Genomic DNA, 25,990 nt, shown 5'->3' with positions numbered 1-25,990 from the left:
AAGTTGAGATAAGTGTAATACTCCTTTATAGGATTGCTCTGAAGGTTGGTAGAAGATAAGATATCTAGAGCCTTAGCACAGGGCTTGGCATGTAATACACCTTAATACATGTTAGTTTCTATTATTATTACTACTGCTATTTTTAATAATAATATTTGGTGTCCTGGGTAGACATCTTTTGTATAGTCATGAAAATAATTTTTAGGAATTTCACATAAGAATCTGATGTGACTTTGCTAGTCTGGAACTTACTGATTTTACAGATATGTATTAAGTATATAGTAAGTACAGGGCATTTGTATTATGGTCATGACCAAGTGGTGTGCTTGTGTGTGTGTGTGTGTGTGTGTGTGTGTGTGTGTGTGTGGTGAGAGCACCTGAAATCTACTCTTAGCAAATTAAATACAGCATTATTAACTGTAGTTATAATATTGTGGGGGAGAAACAAACTCTCCTCTACCCTCAAGGTTCTTCTGGCTGGTCTAATAATCATGTAAATATGAGACAGATTAACAAGAGAAAATAATCAAATTTAATACATACATATGTATGGGAACCCCATAAGTTCAGAGGAAGAAAGGGAGCATGAGTATATAGGAAGGACATCCTAAGTTAGGGATGCAGATGAGGGCTTCCAAGGGTCATTGCAGGATGATAAGAACAGAGGTTTAGTAAATTGAAGTTTGCCCTACCCTATGGATAGGTCAAAAGAAGTTATCTCTGATAATAGCTTATGGGCAAGATCTCTATGTTCTTCTAATTAGTTAGAGGGGAGGGAGAGGCAGAAGTTCTCTTAAGCCTGCTGCTAAACTTCAAAGTGAAGCTCAAATTAATCATCATGCTACCGAGTCACATCTTGGAATGGCTTGTTCTGAACCCCCACAATGCTATACGTTACATCTCCAGACTTACTCGTCCTCATAACTGCAACTCTGCCCTTTGACCATCATCTCCCTGTTTCCTCCAGCTCCCTGCCCCTAGTATCCACCATTCTACTCTCCGCTTCTATGTATTCGACCTTTTCAGATTTCATGTGTAAGTGGGATAATGATAACTTACTTCTTTTAATTTTTTATTTTACTATTATTATTATTTTTATATATATATTTTATTTTTTACAGAGAGGAAGGGAGAGAGAGAGTTAGAAACATCGATCAGCCGCCTCCTGCACACCTCCCACTGGGGATGTGCCCGCAACCAAGGTACATGCCCTTGACCGGAATCGAACCCGGGACCCCTCAGTCCGCAGGCCAATGCTCTATTCACTGAGCCAAACCGGTTACAGCCTAACTTACTTCTTGAAGCAATTACCTTCAAGATATATTATACATGTGCTGGTTAAAGCCTACCTAGGCCTTGGGATTAGAAAGGTCTGTGTTTAAATCCTGGCTTTGCCTCTTATTTATAGTGACCTTGCCCTAACATCATAAACTTCAGTTTCCTCCACTACAAAGTTAGCATAATAGTGGTACCTACCTCCTAGAATAGTTATGGATTACTTCAGATAACAAAAAGTGTGCTTTATATTGTTAAATCACTTTATAACCTTAGGCGAGCATATAGCTATAAATAATCCAAAAAAAGTGATAGAATTAATCTCTTAAAAGTATCATTTTTCTGTCTTAGAAAGTTTTCACTTAGAAGAAACAGTTAAATAATACTTTTTCCTTCTTAAAATCATTTCACCTTTCTAGATAATATTTTGTTTTATAGATACTTCCTTCAGTACATTTGAGAATACTAAACAGTCTTGTTCCACTTATTTCTCTAACAGTTATTACATTTTATGAAGTATCCCCTCCCTTTTACTCTTTATTACCTTGCTTAATTTTTTTCCCATTGTACTTATTGCTACCTGAAATTTTATTACATAAATATACCTGTCTTCCTTGAACATGTAAACTCCATGAGAGTAGGAACTTGCTCTTGTTCACCATGTCAGGGAAGAAACACTTTTAAAAAACAAACAAAACATTTTTAATTGCTTTTTAGAGCAAGAGGGAGAGGGAGAGAGAGAAACATTTATGTGAGAGTGAAACACGGATAGGCTGTCTCCTGCACCCCTCTACTTCCATCCCATCATATACCAAAAGCTCAGATTAGTGTTATCTTTCAGTAATGACTTTTCTTAAAGTGGTGTGATTATTCTGTATTTATATTGTAGCCTTCTATTCTTTGTGTTCATAACAGTACAAGTTTTTAAAGTAATACAATAAATAACTGGATAGAAAGAGTTACTTTGCTGAACATCTTATTTACCTAAGGTCCCAGAGAAACAAAAGATCTACTGAAAAGTAAACATTAATAGTAATTTTTAAAGTTTAATATACTTATGTTTCTGTTCTCACTGCCTTACTATCTCATTTAGAGAAAGATATTAAAATTTACTTGTTTATTTTTTTTTCTTTTTTCAGGCAAAAGGCAGGATTGTGGTAATGCCAGGTATTTATCTATCTACCCATTCACTAGTATAACACTGAACTCTGATGAAGGAAGAGCAAAGGAGGCAGGGCAGTATGGGGGAAAGTTTTAGTGCATGGTGTTCAGAAAGAACATATCATTTGATTAAATTGTTTAAGATGGCAGATCTCTGCTGGAATTTAAAACTTTAGAAGGAAGAGAACATTTTAGCAGGGATAAGCTCAGAGAAGAGCAAAAAAAGGAAGTAGATTAGACTTGGGCTTTCCCCATGTTTGCGCTCCTATAGTGTAGAATGTTATGAGTGAAGATGTTCATCTCTAGTGAGGCACACCAAATTTGCTGCTACTCTGTGTTAGGGCCAAATGTCCAAGTTGTTAACAAAGTATAAGCAAACATAATATCCCTGGATAGATGTAATCCTCAGTTCCTGAAAATCTGATCACCAAATTCTTCCTTGTAGTCAGCACAGTTGGATCATGTGCTCCTGATGATAACTATAAGATCAATTAAGTACATTACAGATCATTAGAAATGAATAATCTTTTTTAATATATTTTATTGATTTTTTACGGAGAGGAAGGGAGAGGGATAGAGAGTTAGAAATATCGATGAGAGAGAAACATCGATCAGCTGCCTCCTGCACACCCCCTACTGGGGATGTGCTTGCAACCAAGGTATATGCCCTTGACCAGAATCGAACTTGGGACCCTTCAGTCTGCAGGCCGAAGCTCTATCAACTGAGCCAAGCCGGTTAGGGCAGAAATGAATAATTTTTAAAGAATTGGATAAGGTGACCTGGAAGCAGAGGGAGACAAATACAAATATTATCTTAATTTTTCTTCTTATTAAATTTCTCAAACATATAAAAGAGTAGAAAAAGGCATATACTCATTTTATAGATTTAACATTTTGTAACATTTGTTTCTTCTTATCCTGAGGTATTTTAAAGTTCAATTAAAGGCATCCTGACATTTTATCTTTATGCATCTTTAAAAAATAAGGGCATTTTACTGTAATCACAATACCATTATTATATTTATCAAAATAAACTCTAATTCTTTAATGCCATTTAATAATCAATACCCTCTTTTCTCTAATTGCCCCCAGAATGTTTTTTATAACTGATATGTTCAAATCAGGATCCCATCAAAGAATAAGTATTGCACTTGGTTGTTATCTTAATATTTTTTTAATATAGAAGTTTTTCTTTTCTTTTTTCTTGTCTTTTAAAAAAATGAAATTTAAGCCCTAACTGGTTTGGCTCAGTGGATAGAGCGTCGGCCTGCAGACTGAGGGGTCCCGGGTTCGATTCCGGTCAAGGGCATGTACCTTGGTTGCAGGCACATCCCCAGTGGGAGGTGTGCAGGAGGCAGCTGATCGATGTTTCTCTCTCTCTCATTGATGTTTCTAACTCTCTATCCCTCTCCCTTCTTCTCTGTAAAAAATCAATAAAATATATTTTAAAAAAATGAAATTTAAACAGTTTGGGCCACTTACCTGTAAAATGTCCTACTTTCTGGATTTATCAAATTGCTTCCTTTTGGTATTGTTTAGTGTGTATTTCCTAGCCCCTGCCCTGCCTATAAACTGGTAGCTAGATCATAAGGCTTGATTAGATTTTGTTTAAATATTTTTGGTAAGAGTACTTTGTGGGTGAGGCTGTATATATCATATTATATCACATCAGAAGGCATAGCGTGTCTGGTTGTCTCACTACCAGTGATGCCAAGACTAACTAGGGGTCAAAATGGTGATGGCCAGATAAAGGTCAGCTTTTAAAAAGAGGCCGGATAAAGGGAGAGCATCAGAAATTTAGGAAAGTTTTGATCAGTAGCAAGTCCCTGATTGTGAACAGATAGAAAGCATATGTTATCTGTCAAATTGAGACCCTTTATTAAAGACACTTAACTGTTTTTAATGCATTTCCATTTAAAACTAAATGTATTTAGTCTTGACAGTTAATAGCCGGGCTTAGATAATTGTTAATATTAAGGTTGCCTTTGCTTATTACGTAATTTTGAAGTTATCTACTATGTGCAAGGCATGCAGAGTTACACAAGGAACTACTTCCTCAAAAGGCTTACTCTTGAGGTGAGAAGATGTTGTATACAAAAATATTTGTGATTATTTAACAAACCTTACCAAGCAAGTGATAATTATATGCTAAGTTTTGTGGTGGATATGAAAGATAGAAATGAATATGAAGTAATCATTTTACTCGAGGAGCTCACAGAATAGATCTATAAAGAAATTATTAAAATTTCATGAAAATAAGTACCAACAAGGAAAAATTCCTAGATAAGTCAAACTGAATGTCTAATGAATATTCTTCCATGTAGTCAGCACAGTTGAATCATGTGCTCCTGATCATGGAGAAATCTAAAGATAAATAGAACATAGTGGTTTCCCTTTAGGGATTTTCATAATGAAGCTTACAACATAATTAGGTTCGTTTCCTCACCTGTAAAGAGAGGATATTGAACTAATTGTCCTCTTTGGTTCCACTGTAAAGATGTGTTACTCTGTGTTTCGAAAATATATTACCTGTGTCCTAAGGTTGTTGATAACTAGAACAACATAGGTTCAGTAGCCAGACATCTTGTTATGTGTTAGAAGGAAATAACATATTTGCCTTTTAATCCTTATAACAAGCTCTGAGGAAATCCCTCTTTTGGTTAAAAAAGTTGAGGCTCATTGGTTTAAAGTAATTTATCTAAGATCACATAGCTGTGAGGAGTTATAGTGGTGAAGCCAGAATTCCAATCCAAATCTAACTTCTCAGTCTGTATTCTTTTTACTTCTTAGGGCTCAGTGATGTTACTGTGCCCCTAAGAAAAAAAAAGTTAATGAGTCCAAAAGAGTCTGTAAAGTCAAGTTACTTCAGCAACTTGAGATACAAAGTACATATTTTATCAGTCATTAAAAATATTTATTTAATACTCCTACATATTAGGAGACAAGGATATAAAGATCAATAATTTTATATTTATAATCTGGAATCAGTTGAGAATATGATTCTTTATATACAAGCTTTTAGATATTGTTCATCAAAACAAATAAGTCATCATAAAGTACTTGACTGTGCAGTTTTTATAAAGTAGATTCAGATTCTTCTGTGAAATGAAACAAGAATTTGATATTATAATGAATAAACTGTATAATACCCGTCATTATTCCCATTTCCAATGACATCATGGTCTTTGAATGCTGATCCAGAGAGAAAATCTTGGAGGTTCCGTTTCAGACACATTTCTAAGGCTGTGCTTTTGTAGTTTTGTCCTCTAGCCTGGCCTCCTTTTGTTTTAATTTGATTTTTTTTTAATTGAGGGGGAGCAGGGATAGAGCGCTCGACGATTTTCCTTGCCCTAGAATAATCTCTTTAGATTTAAAGTCTGTAACATATAACATTGTTATATAAACCAATGGATATAGAAGATTCCATCATAGGTTCTATGACCTTATCAGTTGTTCTTCAAAATCTGTAGTTTGTATTTCATCATTCTTTTCTAACTTTATTCTAGCTTAGGAGAGAGAGAATAATTCTTGAGTTAATGAGAAACTTCAGTATGGAAATTTATTATTTATTAAATTTTATGCAAAGTTCTATTCTACTTTAATGTATTACTTATTTTTTCCAACAGGGGGTGGCATAACAGACAGAAATCTACAAAGAATCCTTGAGGGTTCTGGTGCTACAGAATTCCACTGTTCTGCTCGGTCTGCTAGAGATTCAGGAATGAAGTTTCGGTAAAAGTGTATTATTTGACTCATTCAAGAAGGGATGAGATTAATCTTTATTTCCCCCCATAGGAAAACCTTAGTTAATGGTTTGATAAATGAATGGAATGTTGTGATTAGTACATAAGTATTGATGTGAGGGTGATCTGGCTACAACATCTGTCACCCCATTGATCGCCAGGGTTGATTCTGCTGATCTAGCTGGCTAGGCGGGTGTCCCCTTCCTCCCTCACTGTTCCATGTGCATCCCTGCCAAAGCCACACGTGGGAGGTCAGAGCGGACGACCTTCCCTGATAGAGTAGAGGACCGTTCTTTGGTCACGGGTATACGCATAGCTACGCTCCCCTGCTAGACCCTCCAGATAAGCTCTCAAGGTCCATTTGTAGGAGAATGTAAGGTAGTCAAGTTTCCAAGACTCCAGACACATCCAAATGAGGTGCTGCATGTGGCAGTCTCTTTAAAAACACACACAAAACAATGCAAAACGGTTCTTATCCTGCATTAAAAAAGCAGGCTCTTCTGAACATAGGTGAACCATTATTTCATTAAGTCATTGTTAAAAGTTAATAATAAACTAATTTAGTATCTCAGCTTCAAATCAGTCAGATAAGTATGTGTGCTCCTTCACCTGTGCTTTCCTTTAGCAAACAATAACTATGGTGTAAGAATGGAAGAGTCATAGTTATTTTTATCTCTCCTACCTTTATACTTAGTCTTCCTTTACCTTTGCTCTCTATTTTCAGTTATTTTGAAATTTTATCACATTAAGGAATTGAAACTATTATGTGTTTTTTATTATACTTGACAGGACTCCTATAATTTAATAGTTAGCAATTGATGATTTATAAGTTGGGAAAAGTGAGACGTAAAAGAAGCAAGAGCCTTACAACTTACGTTTTAGATGCAGAATCAGTTATATTGTCTGGTAGATTTGGCTACTAGATATTTCAAGTAATTAATAAAAATTATGAAATATAGTAGTCCAAAGTCCTTGACTTACTCTTGTTCTAGGCCATGAAATAGCCTATAAAACAGCGGTTCTCAACTTGTGGGTCGCGACCCCTTTGGCAGTTGAACAACCCTTTCACAGGGGTCGCTTAAGACCATCCTGCATATCAGATATTTACATTACGATTCATAACAGTAGCAACATTACAGTTATGAAGTAGCAACGAAAATAATTTTATGGTTGGGTCACAACATGAGGAACTGTATTTAAAGGTCCAGAAGGTTGAGAACCACTTCATAAAATGAAGTGCCAGGCCCTAACCGGTTTGGCTCAGCGGATAGAGCGTCGGCCTGCGGACTGAAGGGTCCCAGGTTCGATTCCGGTCAAGGGCATGTACCCCGGTTGCGGGCACATCCCCAGTAGGGGGCGTGCAAGAGGCAGCTGAATCAATGTTTCTAACTCTCTATCCCTCTCCCTTCCACTCTGTAAAAAATCAATAAAAATATAAAAAAAAAAATGAAGTGCCAGTATAGGAGGGCTCATTTAACAACTCATATAATTATCTGTTCCTTTATTATTTCTATTGCAGAAATCCCTCTGTTGCCATGGGAGCCTCTCTTTGTACCTCAGAATATTCTCGAAAGGTAACAGATGTGACCCAAGTAAGGACTTTGAATGCTATTGCAAATAATAGTCTGGTTTAGCCAGACCCTTCTGAGAGACATGGATATCACAGGATGAAGGCAGAAGAATAGTTCACAATTCTCTATAACACTGCTTTAACCTTCTTCTCTGGCCAGGACAGTCACTGTGTTTGCTTTAAGTCTCACATGGTCATGGAGAATGTTTCCAAGAAGAAAACATGAAACAGAGCTAAAATCACTCCCTGTGCCTAATCTTGCCAACCATCTTCATTGTCATGTTTAAATCTGGTCTATGTTTCTTCCATGGACAGAAGTTTAGCCTGTTTTCATTGGAATTAATTGATGAACTGAGAAAATTCAATTGCAAGATATGAATTTAGAGTGTGACTTTAGGTACAGTTTCATAGCTGTATTTTGCATTTTCTTTTATAAAATAAAAATGTCTATACTGTTACAGCAGTCTCTTATTTTTACCCTGAATAGAGTCTGGCAAAATCTGAAAGAGAAGATTTTTGTTTTGTTTTACCTTCATTTTCTCTTTTATTATGTATTAATTAGGTATGTTGCCCTGGGCAAGATGCTAAGGATACTGAGTAAAATGGTACAGCAAAAAAGTTCCCAGACTTGGGAAGCAGGATATAAAAGTTTCCAGACTTGCCCGGCCAGTGTGGCTCAGTTCTTGAGCGTCAACCTATGAAACAGGAGGTCACAGTTCAATTCCCAGTCAGGGCACATACCCGGGTTGCAAGCTCGATCCTCAGTGTGAGGGTGGGCAGGAGGCAGCCAATCAATGATTCTCTCTCATCATTGATATTTCCATCTCTCTCTCTCTCTCTCGCTCTCCCTTCTTCTCTGAAATCAATAAAAATATATTTTTAAAAAAACACAAAACATCCCGCTATAGATTATTTGCTAATCATAAAAGTAGAAACTTACCCTTATAATAGAGCTATCTGGTTGCTACAACCTTAACCCAGTAATAAATATTACTAGCAGCAAAGACTATATTGCCGAAGGACAGGGTTTGAAAGGGGAAGAGGTCGTCTTGAGGGTATAAGCTGTGATGGGAAATTGCAGTTTGGAGGTCTCCAATGTTAGAAGACCTTGTGGGAAGCAGCTGTAACAGTACGATGGTTAGCCACTGATTAAGCAATAGTGAACTATAAACAGCTCATACGGTGGCCAGCCATCCCAGTTTGTTTGGAACTTTTCTGATTTTAGTATTGAAAGTCCCATATCCTGGGAAACTCCTCAGTGCCAGATGAACTGGAAAATTTTGGTTACCCTACCAGCTCAGTGAAGTTATCTTTGCCTTTTTTCTTAGTCCTTTCCTCCTTGCCCTAATCTTGAAATTAGGGATTGGGAGGGAGGGGGATAGAATAACAAGGTAAATGTCCCCACCCCCAATGTGTTGGTTGTGGATCTGACCTACCACCTGGAGAAAGCTGCCAAATACGATGCCATCAAGCAGGTTGTGAAGCAGGTGTCTGAGGGCCCCCTCACGGGCATCCTGGGCTATACTGAGGACTAGCTGTCTCCTCCAACTTTTAACAGTGACACCCCTCCACCTTCAACGCTGGAGCTGGCGTTGTCCTCAGTGACCACTCTGTCAAACTCATTTCCTGGTATGACAATTAATTTGGCTATAGCAACAGGGTAGTGGACCTTAGGGTCCGCATGGCCTCCAAGGAGTGCCATGAGCATGCCCTTCTGGCTTTCACACTGGATGTGAAACAACTAATTGTTGGTGTTAACAAAATGGATTCCACTGAGCCACCCCACAGCCAGAGAGAGAGGAGGAAATTGTTAAGGATGTCAGCACCTGCATCAAGGAAATTGGCTACAACTTTGACACAGGAGCATTTATAGCAGTTTCTGGTTGGAATGGCAACAACATGCTGGAGCTTTGGTTCAAGGGATGAAAAGTCACCTATAAAGATTGGCAATGCCAGTGGAACCATGCTACTTGAATCTCAGGATTGCTTCCTGCCACTATCTCGTCCATCTGATATGCCCTTGCATTTGTTCCTCTAGGATGTCCACAAAATTGGTGGTACTGGTACTGTCCCCATGGGCCAAATGTAGACTGGTGTGCTCAGATCTGGCATGGAGGTCACCTTAGCTTCAGTGTTACAACTGAAGTAAAGTCTGCTGAAATGCACTATGAAGCTTTGAGGGAAGCTTTTCCTGTGGACAATCTGGACTTCAGTGTCGGTCAAAGGTATTCATCATGACAATGTGGCTGGTGACAGCAAAAATGACCCACCAATGGAAGCAGCTGGCTTCACAGCTCATGTGATTATCCTGAACCATCCAGGTCAAATCAATGCCAGATGTGCACCTGTGCTAGCTTGTCTCACAGCTCATATTGCTTAAAGTTTGCTGAGCTGAAGAAGATCGATCATTATTCTGCGAAGAAGCTGGAAGATGGCCTCAAGTTTTTGAAATCTAGTGATTCCGCCATCGTTGGTATGGTTTCTGGCAAGCCCATGTGTGTTGAGAGCTTCTCTGACTACCCTCCTCTGGATCATTTTGCTGTTTGTGACATGAGACAGTTGCTGTGGGTGTCATCAAAGCAGTGGACAAGAAGGCAGCTGGAGCCGGGAAAGTCACCAAGTCTGCCCAGAAAGCTCAGAAGGCTGAATGAACATTATTAACCCAATACCTGCCACCCGAGTCTTAATCGGTGGTGGAAGAACAGTCTCTGAACCATTTGTCTCAGTTGGCCATTTAAGTTTAATAGTAAATGGCTAGTTAATGATAACAATGCATCGTGAAACCTTCAGAAGGAAAGGAGAATGTTTGTGAACCATTTTGGGGTTTTTGCGTGTGGCATTTTTTCAGTCTGCAGTTTTTAAAATCAGTAATTTTAATAGAATTTTGAGACCTATTTAAGTTTAATGAGAAAAAATATAAAGGAAAAAATAATCTTTTTATTGTTACCACTTAAATCTGGATATCTACTCTAAGATCTTGCACAAGAAAAGAAACTCTTTTTAAGTCTGTTTGTAATCATTAACTAAAAGTATACAACTTTGTGGTTATCTTGAACATTGAACTCTTGTAGGTTTTTCAAAGTTATTGAAATTCACTTATTAACATTTGTTTACTAAGTAGAAATGATACAGCATATTTTCCCCTGAGTCATTGTGAACATTTCTTCCTATTGAGTTATTTCTATGTGATCAATTACTTATAGCACACACACATTGAACCATTAAGAAGAGATTTAGGAGAAATAATTTTTACATAAAGACCAGCAGAGCTAAGGCCAGAATCCAGGCTTTCTGACTCCTGTAGATCTTGTGGTCTTTCTTAGTGCAGTCTTTAAATATCCATAACATAAAAGGGAGGAATTCATAGAGCACCTCATCCTATAGAATAGGATCATCCCTGAAAACTTGCTTATTTTTGACGTATTCAGATTGCATTTTCAGGACCCTAGGAGAGCTTGTGATTTAAAGAAGTCCTATGGTGTATCCTTAGGTAACGGGAATCATTACAGTAGTTTGTCTTTTGTGTAAATATTATGTTCATTAAATCATAAAATCTTCAAGATCTTCTCATCAGACCTCCCCAGAGCATATATTCTTTCTTCGGTGTTCAGTTTTCTTAACCTTTCTGAACCTCAGTTTCCTAATTGGTAAAATTGGAATAAAAATACCTACCTCTAAGGATTATGGGGAAGATTAAATGAGACATAAATTTTAGAGTGCCAAACATAGGGATATATTCTTTAATTTAAGAAACCTATGTGAGGTTAACATATAATAGATATCCAGTAAATGTGAGTTCTCTTAATGCCTATCAGCCATTGATAAAATGTTGAAGGTGCTGAAGCTACCGCTGACCCTTTTGGAATGCGTGTAGAGGTCTTTGGGTTACATTTCTTCAAACAACTAAAGGCCTTGCTGAATTCAGGATACACTTATACCAGTTGCCAGTGTAATAATCACATCAAAAAAGATAATTCAATTAGGTTGCCTGGTTTGTTCTTAAAGTACTCATTCTGGTTCTTAATGATTACCTTCCTTTCAAAACTCCAAAATTTTCCTTCATTTAGCAAACCTTTCCAGATCTTTCCAGTAGTTAATGTCAGATTTTACCTGATTTTTAGCACCTTTATATTTAAAAAATCAAGGCATTTGCTCATTCAGTCTTATAATACTTTTCCTGTTCTCAGTGATTTAAAAGATTTCAGATAATGGTTCTGCAATTACCTCCATTAGTTCTTTCAGAACCTGTTTTGGTTTGCAGAAACTTCTCTGACATTTATGCCACCCTTGCCAATGTATAATGTAAACAGTGAAGTGTCCAAAGATCCTGCTCTCCCTTGCCCATGGAATAATCAATATTGACAGTTCGCTTGAATTAATACATATTATTTGAATACTAGAGGCCCGGTGCACAAAAATTTGTGCACTCGGGGGGGGGGGGGTCCCTCAGCCCGGCCTGCGCCATTCACAGTCCAGGACCCCTTGGGGGATGTCCACCTGTTGACTTAGGCCCACTCCCTGGGGGATCAGGCCTAAGCTTGCAGTCAGACATCCTTCTGGCAGCCAGGGAACCCTCGGGGGATGTCCGACTAAAGGCTTAGGTCCCCAAGGGATTGGGTCTAAACTGTTAGTTGGACATTCTTAGTGCTGCCACGGAGATGGGAGAGGCTCCTGCCACCACCACTGCGCTGGCCAGCCATGAGCCAGCTTCTGGCTGAGTGGCACTCCCCATATGGAAGTGCACTGACCACCAGGGGGCAAGCTCCTGCATTGAGCATCTGCCCCCTGGTGGCCAGTGCGCATCATAGCAACCGGTCATTCTGCCATTCAGTCAATGTGCATATTAGTCTTTTATTATTATCATATAGGATGTCCCTATTTCCCCCCTTTTGCCCCCTCTACCCAGCTTTTGCCCCCCACTTCTCTCTGGCCATCACCATACTGTTGTCTGTGTCCATGGGTTGTGCATATATTTTCTTTGGCTAATCCCTTCTTTAAATTCACTTCTTTAAATTTTTATTTTCATATAAGTGCTTATAACTGCACTATTATATATTTTCTATTATATCATTTAGAATTAAGATATTTTTTAATTGAACCCTTGTAAATTTTAGCACAATTTAATAAATTGTCCTAGAAGCAATTAGGAGATTTTTCATGTAATGCAGATACATTTCGATTAATATGTTATTAATTTTTAATTTTTTAATATTTTAATTTGAAATAATCTCATAGATGTAAAAAAAACTATAAAATACTACAGCATATTATATGTACCCTTTACCCAATTTCTTAGGTGTTAATAATTTAAACATAACCATTATACAACTAACAAAATTTGGAATATATTTTTCTTATAATCTCTTTAATGTTACTTAATCCATTTACTTTGTTTTTGTTAATCTTCACCCAAGGATATTTTTCCATTGAATTTTAGAGAGAGTGAAGGGAAAGGGAGAGACACATTGGTTGCCTCCTGCACATGCTTTGATAGGGACTGGGGGTCAAGCCAGCAACTGAGGTACATGCCCTTGACTGGAATCGAACCTGGGACCCTTCAGTCCATGGGCTAATGCTCTATCCACTGAGCAAAACGGGCTGCAGCTTAATTCATTTACTTTTTATTTTTTTATTTTTCGCTAAAAGTATTACAAAGGGTATTACATAAGTGTCCTTTTCCTTCCCCCCCGCCCTTGACAAGCCCCTGCCCTCCCTTACCCCCCAGTGTCTTATGTCCATTAGTTATGGTTATATGGATGCATACAAGTCCTTCGGTTGATCTCTTACTCCCCTCCCTCCTGTCCCCCAACCCTCCCTGGCCTTCCCACTGCAGTCCGACAATCAGTTTGAGGCAGCTCTGCCACTGTATTTATTATTGTTCAAAAGTTTGTAATGGTCTTAATTATCCATGAAAGAGTGAGATCATGTGGTATTTTTCCTTCATTGACTGGCTTGTTTCACTTAGCATAATGCTCTCCAGTTCCATCCATGCTGTTGCAAATGGTAAGAGTTCCTTCTTTTTAACAGCAGCATAGTATTCCATCGTGTAGATGTACCACAGTTTTCTAACCCATTCATCTACTGATGGGCACTTAGGCTGTTTCCAGATCTTAGCTATGGTGAATTGTGCTGCTATGAACATCTGGGTGCATATATCCTTTCTGATTGGTGTTTCTGGTTTCTTGGGATATATTCCTAGAAGTGGGATCACAGGGTCAAATGGGAGTTCCATTTCCAATTTTTTGAGGAACCTCCATACTGCCTTCCATAGTGGCTGCACCAGTCTGCATTCCCACCAGCAGTGCACAAGTGTTCCTTTTTCTCCACATCCTCTCCAGCACTTGTCGTTTGTTGATTTGTTGATGATGGCCATTCTGACAGGTGTGAGATGGTACCTCATTGTTGTTTTGATTTGCATCTCTCGGATGATTAGTGACTTTGAGCATGTTTTCATATGTCTCTTGGCTTTCTGAATGTCCTCTTTTGAAAGGTGTCTATTTAGATCCTTTGCCCATTTTTTGATTGGATTGTTTATCTTCTTTTTGTTAAGTTGTATGAGTTCCCTATAAATTTTGGAGATTAAGCCCTTATCAGATATGACGTTGGCAAATATGTTTTCCCAAGAGGTGGGTATTCTTGTTGTTTTGTTGATGGTTTCTTTTGCTGTGCAGAAGCTTTTTATTTTGATGTAGTCCCATTTGTTCATTTTCTCTTTAGTTTCAAGTGCCCTAGGAGCTGTATCAGTGAAGAAATTGCTTTGGCATATGTCTGAGATTTTGTTGCCTTTGTATTCTTCTAGAATTTTTATGGTTTCCTGTCGTACATTTAAGTCCTTTATCCATTTTGAGTTTATTCTTGTGTATGGTGTAAGTTGGTGGTCTAGTTTCATTTTCTTGCATATATCTGTCCAATTTTCCCAACACCATTTATTGAAGAGACTATCTTGGCTCCATTGTATGTTCATGCCTCCTTTGTCAAAAATTAATTGAGCATATTGGTTCGGGCTAATTTCTGGACTCTCTATTCTATTCCACTGATCTATATGTCTGTTCTTGTGCCAGTACCAGGCAGTTTTGAGAACAGTGGCTTTGTAATACAGCTTGATACCTGGCATTGAGATCCCACCTACTTTGTTCTTTCTCAGGATCGCTGCAGCTATTCGGGGTCTTTTTTTATTCCAGATGTAATTCATTTACTTTTAATCTATATGTGTCTTTATATTTAAAGTGGGTTTTGTTTTTGATTCACCCTCATAATCTGTCTTTTAATTGGTGCATTTATGCCACTGACTTTCAGAGTGCTTACTGATAGAGTTACTGCCATATCAGGTGGCTTCTGGGGTGGGGTTGCCTTGCCGCTGGGGACCGCCGATGGGGTCCAAGGGTGGCAAGGCGGGGCCGGCTCCTGGGGGCTTCTGGGGCGGGGCTGCCCTGGATGGTGGCGCGCTGGCGGCTCGCGCTGTCCTGCCCTGCCTGCAGTATGCAAATTAGCCGCCATCTTTGTTGGTGGTTAATTTGCATATCGTGCTGATTAGCCCATGGGAGGCGTAGCGAAGGTACGGTCAATTACCATGTTTGTCTATTATTAGATAAGATAGGATATACATATAAGTATAAAAATTTATATCAAAATCAAGTCACATACTGTTCTGCCAGTTGCTTTTTTTTCTTTCATAATTGAGATTTTATTGTTTTGAGGATCAGTACACAGACATTTCAATTTGTAAACAATTCTTAACATATGTACCAAAAATGTAAAGTCATGTAGTTGTGATTCTTTTCTAAACTGTTATTCCAGTGACTTTCCAGCTTAAAATTTAGAGGCTAACTTTCCTTAATAGAGTATCAAGTACCAATATCTTCAAATGTTGATACGCTGTTACATCAAAGTCCCACTAATTCACAATTCGATAGCATATATACTACATAATCAAATTTTCAATCTTTCACAGCACATTGACAAAGTTACTAGGAAAACTGGACTACCACACCAAAGATGTTTCAGATGCACAAAATTCTGACAGGGAGAGCCAAGGTCAAGGAGTGGTTTTCTTTAGGAAACAATTCTACCAGAAACATGTGAATAGAAGTAATTTAAAATGTTCAAGACATGGCAAACGCATGACTGACTCCAAATTGCCATTTAGTATGCTTTGTATTATAGGATGTAAAAACTACCCCCATCTATGGAACGTTAAGCTGACACCCAAGACAATCAAAGTCTCCCATATTCAATATCCCACTATTTTCTGGTTGTACCAAAAAATAAACAACCAGCAAATGATTTCACCTCTTAAAAAAAAAGCATTTGCACTTTAAAAAATGGGATGAGGTGGAATTCCCTCCTTCTTAAAGATGTTTCTAGTGCTACTAAAAAACTTGCATTTACAAAATAGTTGATAAAAATATTCCTCTGGATTGTACAAGAAGGGAGACAGGGACCACCAATAAGACCTGGTATGTGACATCAATCAGACTTGACTTCTTTTTCTCCTGCTTCATCTGAGGTGGGACTCTCCTCGTTTTTAGTTTCTCCATTTTCCGCAGGTAGATCTTCTTTAGGTTCCTGGTCAGCCACTTTCGCCTGCTTTCCCTTTGCTCCCCTTTCCCCTTTCGTTTGCACTTTTTTGCCTGCAGACTTATCCTTTCCTGCCGCCTTTTTGGGCTTCGCTTCCACTTTTGCAGGAGCGGGTTTGGCTGACAACCTGGCCGACCTCCTCTTCGGCTCCTCTTTGGCCGCCCTCTCCACAGAGCTGACCTTCCTCTTGGGCATCGTGGCAGCGGGCCGGGCACCTGCTGGGTGCCTGAGGGCCGTGGCGTGCCTAGTGGCTTGGCGAACCTGGGCTGCCTGGCCGCTGCCACATCTCCCGCCGCCCAAGCTGCTCAGCCCCGCGATGGGGGCAGTGGGAGAACCCTGCCAGTTGCTTTTTAATTTTTTGCTTTTGTTTTTTAAATAGACTATATTTTAGAACAGTTTTAGGTTCACAGAAGAATTGAAAATAGAGATTTCTTACATACACCTGTGCCCACACATGATTATAATTCCTATCAATTACTTTTGTTCCTCTTATTTGCAGTAGACATTGTAGGGGACTTACCTATTATTTTTAGAAAACGATCCTACTCATACCATACTACTCACTAGGTCTTCTCTTCAGTCCCAATGAACATTTCCAAGCATAGCCAATTTGCTCTTCCAACTACTTGCTAGATGAACCCAGGCAATAGATCCTCTTTCATCTGTTAAGTAGAGAGGTAGAAGACTGACATCATTGTCAAAGAACAGTTCAGATATTTAGTAAGATGTCTGTATGCAAGTGCTTTTATACATGAGGGAGATTGTTATTACACTGTTGTCAATACACAAAGGCAAAACCAGATTTATAAAAGAGATGGAAGGAAATAAAGTATATAGATTAGGAAAAATAAGGTGTGTGTTGTTTTTTTTTATTAAGCTGATTAGCTGGGGGCAAAGTATGGGAAGGCCAATATCAAGTATGCTGGCTGGGTCATCATGGAAACCAATTTCAGGTATTTGTGAATTTTCTATAAAGCCTTTGGAGTTTGGCTTTGAAGCAAGCATGACAGAGCTATCTAATGTCTCCCCATGTGCCATTAGTATCACCACTTCAGGTAAGCCAGGTTAGTACCAATAATTTCACTCATCACAATTTCTCATTTCCCCTCTTTGGTCAAAATTAGCTCCTAAAGGAATGGATTCAGACATGAGGATTTCATTCCCTTTTTGAAAAAATGTCATCGGTTGGATGTTGACTTGGGATAATGGCCATATCACATTTAATCATTCAGATATTTAACCATGGAAGCAGGCAGCAAGTATGAAAATAATCACAATCTCTAACAAACATTGGCACCTTATTTTTATCCAGGTTTTATTCATGCTTCCATACATTTATGTGATAAGTATGAGAAGACCATTTGATTACATGAGTAGTTTAGAATGTACATATTGAGGAACTAGAAGGTAAACATTACAAATTTCTGTCAAAATTTAGTTGACCCAATTATGGATGAGAAATACCTTGGGAGTAAATAAGTCATAAAACATGATCATATGAGCCCTGGCCAGTGTGGTTCAGTTGGTTGGGTGTCATTCCATGTGCTGGGAGGTTGCTGGTTTGATTCCCGGTCAGGGGACATTGCCTAGGTTGTGGGTGAAAGGGCGAGATCTCAAACCTGCGGACACGCGGCCCCCGCCCTTCTCCGCATTCTCAGTGAAGGGGCGGGGACTGTGCCCTCCATCTTACCCTGGGTCCTCCATTTTTGGGCAGGGCCATGTGCTCGGCAAGGGCTTCTTCCCGGAAGAAGCCTCTGCTAGCCACACCCAGGATTTCTCTGGACTAACCAATGATAATCAAGGGAAGTGCACGCCATCACTATGACCACATCCTGTGTAATGAGACACCGACTCGCGCCTGGCCAATCGGCGGGGCCCACAGTCCCCTCTCCCGCCCTTACTCCACCCCTCTATAAAACTCCTGGTCCCATCAGGCCTCACTCTCTCTGCTTCCTGCTGCTGTGTCGGTGAGGTGGGGGAGCCGAGCTAGCTCGAATACAGACTCTTATGCTTTTGCATCGGACATTGCTGGCTCCCTGGTGTGGTTTCTTGGGGATCCTGAAATCTGGGCATAACAGTGAGCTGGAACCCAGTAGGAGGCATGCAGGAGGCAGCAGATTGATGTTCTGCTCTCACATTGATGTTTCTCTCTCTCTCCCTCTCCTTTCCTGTGTCTCTAAAAATCAATTTTAAAATCTTAAAAACAAATAAAAGTCCCCAAAAACATAATAATATGAGAAAGTAATTGGGCCACTGCTTGCTGTATGCTTTTGTCTTTCTTGATGTTCATTGGGTTCATTTAGAGACTTTAGTATGCTAATCAAAAAAGCTGACCCCTTTCTGTTATGGATTTTGTTCCTGTCTGTTTTAAGGCTCCCCTAAGATACTGTCCTTTATTAAAGTCAAAAGTTCCTATAGAGACCTACTGTATATTTTCATCATTCCCTGGTATAAGAATTCCATTTTTCAGATATTTACAACAAATGGGTAAACATGAAAAAAACCTAGATGTTTAGAGGGAGGAAGAAGACTCTGATATTTAGAATAATAGGAACCTATATGGGTGCACATACAAAGCAAATGTACACAGTGCATTCTATTGCTGGTCAGAAGCACATGGTATTAACTTCTCAAACTTGCAATTATAAATACCAGGAAATACCAGAATCTTCAAGACAAACAGACAAAAACAAACAAGGTTAACAAACTAGTTTTTCCTGGTATCTGCCACCTGCCAACGAATGGATTTTTATTGAAAGCCACCTGAAAACTTTAGACAATAAAAAAAAGAAAGAAGAAGAAAGAAAGAAAGAAAGAAAGAAAGAAAGAAAGAAAGAAAGAAAGAAAGAAAGAAAGGAAGGAAGGAAGAAAGAAAGCCACCTGGCAGAAATCACCACCAATGGTCAGAGAACCAAAATCCTACATCACTGACGCCAGAGGGGAAGAATATTGAATAAATGCAAATCTGAAAAATGACTTGGCTTCTAAGAGCCAAAAAACTTAATCACTGTCTGTACCACTTACCAGATGAGCCAAGGAAGGTGAGCTGTGGACCTGCGGGATCTAAGCTGGGACAAGGCGCACCTTCATACTGCATACTTTGATGGTAAGTCTTAGGTGGGAAAATTCTTGATAAAATTCTCTGGGTTGTTGTGGAGATATCAACCCCTTCTGCCCACTGCTTCCCTTAGCCATTCCAAGAATGAATGGGGCTGCCTTACTCTCTGTGAAGGTGGAATTGCATGGGAGGGGTTTCTGTTAGCTGTTTTTAAGTCTTCCAGAGGTGAAAGCTTAGAGTGCATAGGGAGTTTTCTCTCAGTTCTCCTAACTGTTCCCTCCCATTTTGTAGTATGAATCTCAGCAGTTGGTGAAGACCAGAGTGACAAAGAGCTGGGGACAGTGCAGTGTGACTATTTCTGGGGCTCTTTTAGATGCCAGCCCCACACACGGCCCTGAAAGATTCGTTAGAAGTTAGGCTGGTTTCTCCCGAGCCATCTGTGGTAGGCTTCTCCTCCTGCTCTGCTTTAGGCAGAGATGAAAGCTGCTATGGCTCTCTTCTATCTTAGAAGGTCTTGTCATTTCTGGAGTTTAGTTTAGGGGTTAGCAAACTTATTCTTTAAAGGTCATATAGTAAATATTTGGGGCTTTGTGGGCCAAGAGTCCAATTGAAGAGTCCTTATGGACAGACTGTTTAGGTTGAGTTTTATAGTTAAAAAATGTAAAAACAAGGGTCAGTTGAAAACAGGGGTCAACTGGACTTGGCTTATGGGCCAAATCAACCCCTGCTTTGCCTCATTTAGGATTCTTTCTGTCTTCACTGATGGATTTTTAAACGTTTATAATTGTCTTCTTTCCAGCTTGCTTCTGTTGGTATGATCAGAGGTCTGTACCAAAGCAAGTGAACTCTGATCATGCCTTTATCCTAAATTATTTTAACCCTGTTATAGGCACACAGAAACGGGTGGAAGTCCATGTATGGGACAATAACTGAATAAATGTCCTAATAACATTTATATATCTTTCAATATTAATAACCCAGAACATATCCACTGGTACTAGTGGTAAACATTTTTATTATTTGTGAATTTAAGATAACAGAGGTATTAAGTATACATTACTTAATACTTGGGCCAGGTATTAAGTGTACATTAGAATATATGTGTATGTATGTGTACATTAAAATATATGTTATTTTCTTGTTAATCTCTGTAGATACTACAGTCTGTATATACTCACGGAACACAGAAGTGGCTTTTTTGTGTGTGTTGACAACCAAAATGGTTTCACATGAGCCTCCAAATGATGGTGTTTGCCCTTTAATATGTTGGCAAGTGTGCTGCTAATTTAGGATGTCCTGATTTTTAAAGAATACTTGCTTTACTAGGGGAAGAGAACAAGGAGGAGTTGTTGTCTAATGGGTATTGAATTTCAATTTTGCAAGATGAAAAAGTTCTGGAGATTGGTTGCACAACAATGTGAATATATTTAGTACTACTGAACTGTACACTTAGAAATGGTTAGGATGGTAAATTTTATGTAATGTACTGTGTTTTTTACCACAATACAAAAATTTGCTTTAAAAATATTATTACATATATAATACCGGATAATTATGGAAAAATCAGAACATACAGGCAAGCAAACATAAAAATCACCCATGATCCTATAGCTAAGGTTAACATTTTTTTGCATAAATTCCATATGAATATGCTATTTTGTAACCTTTTTCAGCGTTTACATGATTTGTAACCATCTGTTAAGTTCTATGTTCTTAATTAAAAATCCAAAGGAGTAGGATATTTCACACTTCTATGAACTCTAAGGCCTTAAACAGAAGTGAAACTGCACGTGTAGGGGTGCATACCCCTCCATTGGTGCTTCTTTCTTTATATCATGTGTCCTCAGGAGAAGTAAAGTCTTCTTCACTCCTGATCTGCCAGTCAGCTCTGCTAACATCTTTCAGTAGTTCCTTTTATTTTTTAATGTATTTTTATTGATTTTAGAGAGGAAGGGAGAGGGAGAGAGAGATAGAAGCATCAGTGATGAGAGAGAAGCATTGATCAGCTGCCTCCTGCACACCCACACTGGGGGTTGAGCCAGCAACCCGGGCATGTGCCCTGATTGGGAATGGAACCGTGACCCCCTGATTTGTAGGTCGACGCTCAACCACTGAGTCACGCCGGCTGGGTAGTAGTTCCTTTTAGATATGCTCACACCTAGAGGCTTCTGGTGCTTGTGTGAACTGGTGAATCTGTGTCCCCTGGTCTCCTCGGTCACGTGTCTATCCACTGGGATCATGTAAACATACCTTCAAGCAAGGTTAACGATTAAATTGTTGGGATGAAAGGTCAGGAGAATTGCCTTGAGCTGTAACATCAGAATGGGAGATGACACATCACTACTCACCTTCCACCTTCTCTGAGCAAAAGAGTGAATAAGAAACAACAGTAATCCAGGAGTCTTCATTTCGAAAGAGCTCCAGGAATCATGCTGGAGAAGTTCTGCAACTCTACTTTTTGGGTAAGAAATTACACTTATTCTCTTCTCAAACCAGAACAAGCAATAGATTAGCCTAGAGTGGCCACAAGGCAGAACCAGAAAAGTTAGATATGCGGTTGGTCTAAAGCTCAGGGTATTTTTTTAAAATAAAAGAATGTCATAATATCTCCAGAGGATATTCTATGTGGGAGAAGTAATATATTTACTTATTTATTTTTAAATTTAAAAAAATACTTTTTAAAAATTCATTTCAGAGAGGAAGGGAGAGGGAGAGAGAGATAAAAACATCAATGAGAGAGAATCATTGATCGGCTGCCTCCTGCACACCCCACAAGGGGGACAGAGCCCGCAACCCAGGCATGTGCCCTGACCAGGAATCGAACTGTGACCTCCTGGTTCATAGGTCGATGCTCAATCACTGAGCCACACCATTTGGGGAGTAATATATTTATTTTATAACATATGTTTATTGTATCCCAGACTCTTTTCTTGGACAAGCGATCTTCAAAATTGTCTCTCTAAAGAGAAATAGGGAAATGGCTTCTAATTTCATCAATGTTAAGAGTAGGAATTGTGTAATTTGTGGGGTAGGAGGAAGAAGAGAGGGTCCATGACTGAGTCCTGTGGAGATATGCCAATGATGAAACAATAATGCTATGAACTAGAGTAACTGGCGATTAGTGATGTGGACTGGAAGTTGAAGATAAGGATGCAAATCTGGATATCATGAGCACTGAGACAATTTTTTGAAATATTAGAGCAGAGAATTCTGAGATAAACAGTGTGAGCAACAAAAACAAATGGTTTAATAGAAGAGGGAATGAGAAGGGACCTTGGATTTAGTGATATTAAGAAAATGTGGTCTACAAACTCCTAGCATCATCATCAGAATTACCTAGAATGTTAAAGTAGTTTAAATATCTTAGCTACGTCTTCTTGATTCTAAAGTTAGGTAACCTTATGGAGAGATAAGAAGAGCAGAAGTGAGATAGCAGAGCACCTGGGCAGCACTTCCCAGTCTTAGAAAGAACGTGGGCCCCAAGACCAGAAACCACATACCTCAGGAAGGTGGGGCTTAATAGCCAACCCTTGAGAATTCTCTCTAAGCGTTATCTGGCAGATCATCTTGATCAGGGCACCTTAACCTTTTTTTTAGAGAATCTGTTCAAACAGCCATACAAAACAATTCAAAAATATTTATTGGGAGAGAAAAATCTATTCTCACATGACTCAAATATAAGAACTAGTGCCCCCTACCCTCAACTCACAAGACACTTCTCATTATTGCAGAATGCAAAGACCAGCACAGAATTTGCTGGGAATAAGCCTTCTGTTCAACAGTTTTATTGTGCTTCTGTGCTGATGCCTCCTGGATTTCTGACATAAGCCCTTGGGCTCTGACAGAAGCTCTCTGGAGTCTAAATGTCATAGCATGACTAAGCATTCTGCCTGCCTGCGTATTTGAGTGTCTGACAGTGAGTTCAGTCGGTGCTGAAGACTAGAATAAGAAAAAGTTTTTATATCCCAAGGAACTATTCTCCCCATTTGGATTGGAGAAAGGTCCCTCTTCTTCCCACAACTTGGCAAATGCATTGGCGAAGTTTACTCAATGACTGGTGGGAAAATTCACTGAGAATCACAGGAAGGAAGGTCTTTAAAGGTTGCATTGGCCAAAAAAGTCACTAAATGTCATTAAATTGTGAATTTGTATCAGTGGAGATGAATAGAAAAATACAGCACAAGGGTCAGGCTGGATGTAGATATATAACTTAGTTAAAATTGTTTGGAAACGGGTTGGGGTGGAGGGTGTGGGCTAGGGCTGGTCTTCTGTCTTCAAACTCATGTAACCGACAATCCTTACATTTTGGTCCCCCAGAATTCCTCAGTGCTGGATAGCCCGGAGGCGGACCTGCCACTTTGCTTTGAGCAAACTGTTCTGGTATGGATTCCCCTGGGCTTCCTTTGGCTCCTGGCCCCTTGGCAACTTCTCCATGTGTACAGATCCAGGAACAAGAAATCTTCTATAACCAAACTCTACCTTGCTAAGCAGGTATGGAACCCAAGTATTTCCTAACTAATTCCTTGGTGCACCATAGAGACATTTTCTTGGTGGTTTAAGTGTCTCCTTCCCTGTCTTTAACCAGCCTTCCCAGGTGCTGTTGACTCAGGTAGAGACATGTTCTGTGAGCGTCCCTCTCTCCACCTGCCTTATGCCTCCCTGGTCCCTTGCTATATTGCTTAGTTAAGGTGATTTTGAATTTTGCAAAAAGAATAGTGTCTTAGAAATCTTCTGGGGAGCGGACACCCTGAACACCAATAGTGGGTACCAAACCAGTAAAATATGTAGTTATTGTCTTTTTAGCATTTGAGAAGGGAACATGGGATTTCCTATCTTTAAGCTGTTCTATATCAGGAGACTGTAATTCAGTTGGCACCTACAATGAGGTGAAAATGAACTATATGATGTGGCCTCTGTCCTCTCGATTCAGGCAATCCAGCCATCATCACTCATCTCCCCAAACTTGGATCTGAAATAGTGCTTTCATTCTCCCAGTCTTCCATACATAGATGATCACTCACAGAGAGGGAGGAAGGGTGAGTGCTTATAGTGACATGCCTGAGTAGGGAAATAATGGGAAGGACAGGGCAGGCAGGAGAGAGCCCGGGAAGAATGAGGGAGGAGCCCCTCAGGAGCCAGCTGCACTGATGAATGCAGGGAGTTTCTTGTGGGAAATGAAAGACCCTCAGTTGAGGTTGCTACCTCAGAAAATCCACCATCGTTTCACTGGTTTTCCCCCTATCCATCCTGATCTTTCAGTGGGGTTTTAGAAAGGCAAATTAGACTCGGAGTTCTATGAGCATGCACACCAATGATCTCAGGCTACCTGCAGTCTAAAAAGAAGGAAAAAGGAACTTGGCCGAAGGAAGTGGGATTTGCACTGATGCTCTGAGATGGGGCTGGTGGGAGTTCTGGAGGGATCTGGATAGGAAAAGAACAGTGTCTGGGAGCCTGGGGCAGGGTCATGGTCTGCCCTGTTGTTTTGAGTGCTCAGCATAGGACCTAGCACTCAGGGGGCATTTGTTGGATGTTGGTATTAAGTGCACTGTAGAGGCAAGAGAGCTTTAGACTCTGAACATCAAACAACATGCTTCAATACTCTCGGGAATGACTCAGCTTTTGGCCAGAGCCAGCTTTTTGGTCATGAGCAAGGGCGCATCCCGAAAGGAGTCATCCCATGTTTGTCTCTTTCTGTAATGCCAGGTGTATTGGGGGAAACCTCCCCAGTAAGCCAACAGAGTCACAAGCAGGTTGCACACAGAGAGGGGGGAACTGACGGGGTACAAGCCATCAGAGCCAGCGCTGGTGGGAAGTATCTGTCACTGACGGCATCTGCAGGCGTCGGTCTCAAGCCAGGTGGCACCAAGTGCGGCCCATGGCACAGCCAAGCTCCGTTATTGGGTGGGGCGGTTGGAGCTCTGAGTTCTTGTAGCCCACCAGGGGTGGGAGTTCCTCTCATATTGGTGTCCAGATGGAGCCCTTATCCAAGAGTCCAGACCTGTGGTTTGGGCTCCTCCTGAAGGTGTTCCCATTACACCAATTGCCTCAGTCTTGACATAGCACTTGAGGTAACTGTCATGGCTGGCAGTGACTCCCTGTTGGATTGTCAAAGGTGTCCAAAACGTTTGCTCTGCTCTTGCTCTACACTGTCAGTCAAGTTAGGGGGATTCTGCCATTTTCTGGAGTATCTAAGGAAAGCCTGGGTAGTGAGTAAATCAGTATCCCATCCTAATGATAGCTTTTAGTCAACGTTCTAAAAAACAACTTTCTTGAGATATAATTCACATTACCATATAATTCTCCCATTTAAATACAATTCTCTTTTTTAAGTATATCACAGGTAGGTGCAATCATCACCACAGTCAATTTTAGAACATTTTCATTCTCTCAAAAAGAAACCCCCTATCTCCTTGTCCCCCTTAGCTCTAAGTAATGGCTAATCTATTTTCTGTCTCTAGTTTAGACATCCTCCTATATAATAAAGAGGTAATATGCAAATTAACCCTCATGCCCTCACAAGATGGCTGCCTATGACCAGGCTGGCAGGGGGGTTAGTGAGGGACGACCAAACGCCTGGACAGAAGGCTGTGTGGGGTGACCAGGTCA

The 25,990-nt window shown here is 39.8% G+C and overlaps 2 protein-coding genes and 1 pseudogene across 7 annotated transcripts in view; 2 read left to right on the top strand and 1 right to left on the bottom strand.

Moving 5' to 3' along the window:
- CUTC (cutC copper transporter) overlaps positions 1 to 8,210 on the top strand; it is a 44,536-nt gene extending 36,326 nt beyond the window's left edge. For all 6 annotated transcript variants that reach the window (XM_023754845.1, XM_023754843.1, XM_023754846.1 and 3 more), the window contains exons 7-9: positions 2,415 to 2,442; positions 6,063 to 6,168; positions 7,699 to 8,210. In XM_023754845.1, the coding sequence (XP_023610613.1) occupies positions 2,415 to 2,442; positions 6,063 to 6,168; positions 7,699 to 7,813 (249 nt within the window). In that variant the 3' untranslated portion in view covers positions 7,814 to 8,210. The remainder of the gene's footprint in view (positions 1 to 2,414; positions 2,443 to 6,062; positions 6,169 to 7,698) is intronic.
- An 8,005-nt stretch (positions 8,211 to 16,215) lies between these two features.
- On the bottom strand, positions 16,216 to 16,660 carry LOC102420971 (annotated as a pseudogene).
- A 5,153-nt stretch (positions 16,661 to 21,813) lies between these two features.
- The window catches only part of ABCC2 (ATP binding cassette subfamily C member 2), a 67,525-nt gene continuing 63,348 nt past the window's right edge, over positions 21,814 to 25,990 (top strand). The window contains exons 1-2 of the mRNA XM_023754826.1: positions 21,814 to 21,846; positions 23,702 to 23,875. Of these exons, the coding sequence (XP_023610594.1) occupies positions 21,814 to 21,846; positions 23,702 to 23,875 (207 nt within the window). The remainder of the gene's footprint in view (positions 21,847 to 23,701; positions 23,876 to 25,990) is intronic.

The sequence above is a fragment of the Myotis lucifugus genome, unplaced genomic scaffold (genome assembly GCF_000147115.1).
Source record: "Myotis lucifugus unplaced genomic scaffold, Myoluc2.0 scaffold_66, whole genome shotgun sequence".
In the NCBI taxonomy this organism is placed as follows: domain Eukaryota; kingdom Metazoa; phylum Chordata; class Mammalia; order Chiroptera; family Vespertilionidae; genus Myotis; species Myotis lucifugus.
Note: the sequence above shows the minus strand (reverse complement) of the source record. Positions and strands in the feature narration are given on the sequence as shown.